Source organism: Engraulis encrasicolus, chromosome 16, assembly GCF_034702125.1.
Source record: "Engraulis encrasicolus isolate BLACKSEA-1 chromosome 16, IST_EnEncr_1.0, whole genome shotgun sequence".
Lineage (NCBI taxonomy): Eukaryota > Metazoa > Chordata > Actinopteri > Clupeiformes > Engraulidae > Engraulis > Engraulis encrasicolus.
The window spans coordinates 14,287,987-14,294,227 of record NC_085872.1 but is presented as its reverse complement, the minus strand read 5'-3'; the positions used below and the strand labels follow the sequence as shown (position 1 = coordinate 14,294,227).

The 6,241-nt window shown below is 40.1% G+C and overlaps 1 protein-coding gene across 1 annotated transcript; it reads left to right on the top strand.

Moving 5' to 3' along the window:
* The first annotated feature begins 327 nt into the window (after nucleotides 1-327).
* Nucleotides 328-2,510, top strand: LOC134465214 (regulator of G-protein signaling 21-like). The gene is made up of 5 exons (XM_063218757.1): nucleotides 328-450; nucleotides 551-589; nucleotides 711-772; nucleotides 963-1,129; nucleotides 1,236-2,510. Exons 1-5 carry the CDS (start codon nucleotides 371-373, stop codon nucleotides 1,401-1,403), a joined length of 516 nt encoding a protein of 171 aa, XP_063074827.1. The 5' UTR covers nucleotides 328-370; the 3' UTR covers nucleotides 1,404-2,510.
* The last annotated feature ends 3,731 nt before the right edge of the window (nucleotides 2,511-6,241 follow it).

Sequence of the window (6,241 nt, the reverse complement as noted above, 5' to 3'; positions counted from 1 at the left end):
AAGCCTTGCCTCATCAGCAGTAGGATATGTAAAAGCCAGCATTTGCTTATCTCACCAAGAACTTTCCACTGTCATATTTGCATCTGTAGCAAATGCTGTAAACACACACGGTGAGAGAGAGGCAGGCAGGTTTGTAGTCATGCAGCACAGGCGGGCGCAGGTTTCAGCTAGCACACACACGTCAGTCACTGACGACTTCCTCTTTCTCTGTGGTTTTGGTGACACAGAGCCAGTGACGCCTAATCCAGGTCATATCAACGGTTTTGCTCACACAAACCCTATAAAAAAGAGTGATCTGCATGACTCCCATAAACAGTTGAACACAGACAGAGCGTACTAATACTAGCTGCACTCCACCTCAGGCTGTAACATGCCCTGGTTGATACTCTCTTCAGACCAGCAGGACAACAGGAGGACCATGAACAGGAGTGAGAAGCGAGGCAAAATTAAGTGAGTCTGATGGATGTGAAGCCTCCTGTTAATTGCATTTTTTTTATCATTTTAAAAAATGACGTCCATCCATTTCTAATTTTTTTTACACATTCCACAGAAACAAGGATCTCAAGAGGCAAACAAACTGCAGAGAGAGGTGAGTGCAATAAAAACGGAATCGTCACATTCTTTGACTTGATACCATTTCTCCAACTAGTGAGGAATGATTAATTTATTGCCAGTTTTTTCACACATGCAAAATCATTTTCTGCCAACAGACCTAATCCTGAGGACACTCTATTGTGGTCTCAATCCCTAGAGAATCTTCTCAAGTCTAAATGTATGTAATCACCTCACACGTCTTTCACTTCTGGCTGTATTGTTCATAGTATTCCAGGAGCCTAAACAAGTAAAGAGAAATGCATTTTAATAGTTACTCAATAGTCAACATTAAGGAATTACTGGGAAATTTCTCACAATGTGTTGTGGAAGTTTCTCACACATTATTTATTTATTTTTTTTAATTTCAGATGGAATGGCAGCTTTTCAGACATTTCTCAAGTCAGAGTACAGCTATGAGAATATTGAGTTTTGGCTTATCTGTGAAGAGTACAAAAAAATCAGGTCTTCATCCCGGCTTTCATCCAGAGCCCAGAAGATATTTGACAGTTATATTGAAGCTAATGCTCCAAAAGAGGTACGGCTACCACTATCACTGCACAACGACCAATTATACACACATCTTGTTAACCCCATATATGGTGTCGGGTATTTCTGACCCTCTGACCTATTTCTTCATTCAGATAAACATTGACCATCAGACCAGAGACGCCATCAGGCAAAGCGTGAAGACACCCAACACATCCTGCTTTGATGTGGCACAGAGGATTGTATACAGTCTCATGGAGAAGGACTCCTATCCCAGGTTTCTTCGCTCCGACATCTACAGCTCTCTGATGGCCTCAGCATGACACCTGATGCAGCAGCGGAAATGTATCCTGCCTCATGTACACCGGACTGTTGCTGTCAAAGACTGTCGGACTAAAAATGAAGAATGGCTAAAATTTGAGGATTCCTAAAACATTGGACACACGCATGAGGATACAATTGTATTTACAGAAATGTTGGAAATGCTGGGGAGCCTCTCACTTTGCTATCTACTGATCTGCCCCGCCGCCATGTAGGCCAGGCTGTATGAATCAGATGTGAGTGTGCGTACACGTGTGCGTGTGTGTGTCTGTGTGTGTGTGTGTGTGTGTGCGTGTGTGTAGTGCTCTCCTAAAAGCTGACTCAGTCGCCTCAGCCGGTCTGCTGTGTGGCTGTGTGGCTGTGCTGCATGGGACCTCGTGTGCAGAATTGTAGGGGAACTTCAAACAGGATGCTATGTTAGTTTCACAGATAAACAGAATGTCTGGTACTCACCCAGAGGATGACATAAATGTGTCTCAAAATGCACCTGGTTTCCCAGCTACGTATAGCGCATTTTATTATGAAAACTAATACAGCAGAGGCAGAAAAAGCCTTACTGTAGTTATCCTACCATAAAGTTGTCTATATGGACCTAAAATAGTTGAGTTGATTTCACTAATTACCTACTTCACCTTGCTGAAGACTTGTACAAAAGTACCCTCCTATACATATGTTGAGCAGATTGTACATATTGCTGTGTGTCTATGTATCTTGACCAAATAGCTACATTGGTTTACAGAATATTTAAAAGTCAAAGATGTTTGAAGTCAATGATTTGTTTGTCTTGAATGTATGAATAAATCAAAAAGATAAAGGAAATAAATATTGTGTGTGAACACATATCTACGCAAATCTACGGCATAATGATTATCAGCTCATTTTTCCAACTTGTGATGTATTAACCCATTGATGCTGGATGTTGCGTTGTGCAACAATGGCCCTGGCGCCTGGAGCTGCATTACGCATTCAGGCTCATGAAATCTGAGACAACTTTTTAAAATATCTTTGTTTGTTTGAGATGAATGAACACATTCTAATGAAAGATGGGGGTCTTAGCCTTTAAAAGCAACTTAGTGCGTATTTCTCTGTGCTTCAGAAGCTGAGATATTTGGGTTTTTAGATGCGTCCCACGCATCTCTATAAGAGGCTTTGGTGTCCGTCCGTCCGTCCGTCCGCCGTCCGTCCGTCCGTCCGCCCTCCCGTGATGCGTTTCTGAATTGTGATTCCCTCTTGTGATTCCCCCTCTTGTGATTCCCTCTTGTGTCCACAAGGTGGCAGTCGCTCAGTTTTGGCCTGGAGCTCATGCGTGCAATGCCAGTGAGAAAAACATGGCGGCACTTCCTGTTGATTTTCACATGAAAGTTTTGCTTAATTTAAAGTCCCTAAGCGACTATAAATGTTGTGGCTTCCATATATTGATGTAAAAGTGCCCCACGAAGTAATGAAGCACAACAAAGTTACTCCACATTACCATTTGACCACTCGTTTTTCTATGCTAACAGGGTAGCTAATGTAGCATTGTAAATGATCCAGGGAGAAAGGGGGAAATGTTGTGATTTCAGTCCGCCTGAGGCAACGATTTTCGTGGGGAAGATGACCTGCATCTCGGTGGCATTGAACCACGCCCCCGTGCCTTATTTGGCTCGCTCAACACGTGCGTCCTCAGTCCAATCGCAATGCTTTATTTTCCCCAGACGTTTAATCGCATTTAAGTGAAAGTGCCATGTATACACATCGCAAAATAACTCTTAATCCGATCTATTTAAATCGCATTTATTAAATCGGACTTAAAAACATCATGTACACGTAGCCAATGTCTCATTGATTAGTTTATGGAACTTACTGTTTGTCTGTTACGGTCCACGAAGACAATATCCACGTGAAAACGCAAACGCCTGCAAACCACTGTTTTGACAGAAAGACAGTTCACCTGTCGCCTACTCTGTTTTCTTCCCAAAGCGGCATTTAAAAGTATTCCATGAAATCCAACATCAACGTCACTTCAAATAGGTGACAGCATCATGCACACACATGAAATAACACTTCAGTGAGGGGGGGACATCACTGCTCTCATATTAAAGTGAAAAGAGAATTTCACATTTTAGTTTATTTAATGTAGGCCTATGTAAAATTGCAAATAGCCTATTCATTGAAATCTGTCCAGAAAGGGTTGTAATGTTTGCCTGTTTTTTATGTTTGTAATTATTATTTTTTTTTAAATAAAAAATCGTGATTAAAAAAAAAAATAGCCTAACAAAAATAGAGATTTTATGTTAAAAAAAAATGTGATATGGGATGGACCGATGGCCCCCCTAGCTAAATTCGCCTTAGGTCCCCACATTGCTAAATGTAGTGTAAGGGATTATTTTGAAAAGACAGTAACATGTAATCAGCAATGCATTACAGTTTTTCAGTAAATTGCCCAACACTGTTGAAATCCTATGGTACTTTTTCAAATCCAGGCTTATACAGTACATGGTAGGCTTATTGATAAATTGGCTTGACAGGTTATGAGGAGGCCAAGGGGGCGTTTGGGCAAAAAAGGTTCAGAACGGGCATAGACGGACGCATCTGTTGTCCGCCTGTCGGACTTGTTTATATAGGCTGAGGGGAACTTTCCCTAAAAAGGGCTCAGGCATTCAGCACCCTTTTTTGCAGGTGCTTCAGGCATCAATGGGTTAATATCACAATTTGAAGGTTGTATGAGTCACTTCCTCACATAACTGCTCAGGTTATTTCATACTTCCCATTTGACTATACATAGCCTTGATGAGAATTCTGGCCAGGAAAAACTCTGTGTGAATTACACGGAGCACCCGGCAAATATTTCTGTGGGGAGTTTAGGCAATAGATAGACAAAACACAGGGACTAACAGGTTATATCATGAGGTCGCTTTCAATTTCCCCAGGACTATACAAGTCTGCACATCCTTTAATGAAAGTCAGAGACAAGACTGCCCTACAAAGGCAAAGTGCAGTGACCGTTTAAAGTTTAAACTGAAAATACTTTGTCTTTGTCTTGTCACAAAGCCTAATGGTCCAGATGTGTGCCGTTTTAGAGATATTGCTATGTCAAATATAGCAGTAACTACAACATCCAACCTAATACAGGTTTGAAGGCATTTTTCTCAGTTTCGATGGTGGCATAGTTACTGCACTTTGCCTTTGTAGGGCAGAAGTGTGTCAAAGGAAAAAAAAGCTTTCATCAGAAAAGCAAACACAGCAACACAGTAACACACAAAGCAGCAACAAATCAAATCCTGCTGCTTCCTGTGAAGACCAAACAACTAGGCCACCAGATCACAGAAAATGAAACACAAACAGGAATGCTTACAATAGTCTGTCAGTTGATACTGTACATTGCATGAATGAATAGAATTCGACACTTTGGCTCATAAATGTCAATATTCTAATCAAGTCAAGTCATAAGTCAAGTCAGCTTTTATTGTCAGTTTCTTCATATGCACAGGTCATACAAGGAAATTGAAATTACGTTTCTCTCTCTTTACCATGAAGGACATAGACATATAGTACATGGGACTGACATTAACAGACTGACATCAAAGTGCAAGATAGGACAAGTAACAGTGATGGACCAATAACGGTGAAGTAATGAAGTAACAGTGATGGACCAGTGATAACCAGTAAGAATAAATGATAGTAATAAATAACAATTCAACATTTAACATTTAACATTTAACATTTAGCCTAACATATAGGGGGAAGAATAGAAGACATATAATAACAACAATAATAATAATAAAAGTAGTAGAATAAGTCAAGGCTACACAGTGCAGTCCAGCATAGTCCATTTTCATCCATACTCTATTAAAGGTAATTGATATTGGCAAGAGACAAAACTATGGAGGGCGCCATATAGTTTGCTTCTAACTTCCTGTTGTGAATAATATTTTTCTAACAATGTATCATGCCCCTCCGCTACTGTAGATTAGCATATTACTAAACTAACACTAAAATGATGTAACTGTCAATCCACAACTGATCATACTTAGGGGTGTAAATCACAGCCTCCATGACGATACGATTCAATATCGATATCTTATTACTCACTGCGATGCCATTAGATTATATTCAATACTTAAGAATGCGCCATGATACGATACAATACGATTCGATTCGACTTTTTTCCAGTTACTTTTCCACTCCTATTATGTTATGGACCTAGGGCATTGGGCAGGGGCCAGCGATTCGATTATTTTCGATACTTAAGAATGCCCCACGATACGATGCGATTCGATTCAATCGTCAGATTATATCGCGATATATCGATACATTTCGATTATTATTTACACCCCTAATGATATTAATACATGACTGGGGTGGAGAATGTAAAGTCTTGCATAACAGGAGGGCCATCAGCAGTCACTGGTCTGCCTCTCCTCACAGACACATTCCCGACATACTTGTGCAACCTGCGTTACAGCTTTCTATTTTTATCCATGATATTCTATTTGTGCAACAGAGGAGCTAGAAGTGATCATTACGTACACGTTATTTAAAATACAGAGTTACAGTTTCGATATTTTGACAGAAGACACAAACTAGTCAAGTCAGCTTTTATTGTCACTTTCTTAAATATGCACGACTAGTCATATAAGGAAAATGAAATTACGTTTTCTCTCTTTACCATGCCAGGACATAGATATATAGAAGACTGACATTTTACAGACTTACATTAAGTGCAAGACAGGACAGGTAGCAGTGATAGACTGGTAACAATAAGTGGTCAATATAGCCTCCATAATTTTTCAAAAACGTTGTGTAATCTGTTGAAATTCGTAGTGGAATTCTTGGTTTTCATAGGCTTAGGCAACATCTA

What these genes read in the sequence shown, in the direction of transcription:
- LOC134465214 (XM_063218757.1), top strand. Translation starts at nt 371, where the DNA reads ATGCCCTGGTTGATACTCTCTTCAGACCAGCAGGACAACAGGAGGACC. An exon ending in CAAACAAACTGCAGAGAGAG is followed by an intron (nt 590 to 710) that starts GTGAGTGCAATA and finishes TTCTGCCAACAG; the next exon opens with ACCTAATCCTGAGGACACTC. An exon ending in AAGCTAATGCTCCAAAAGAG is followed by an intron (nt 1,130 to 1,235) that starts GTACGGCTACCA and finishes TTCTTCATTCAG; the next exon opens with ATAAACATTGACCATCAGAC.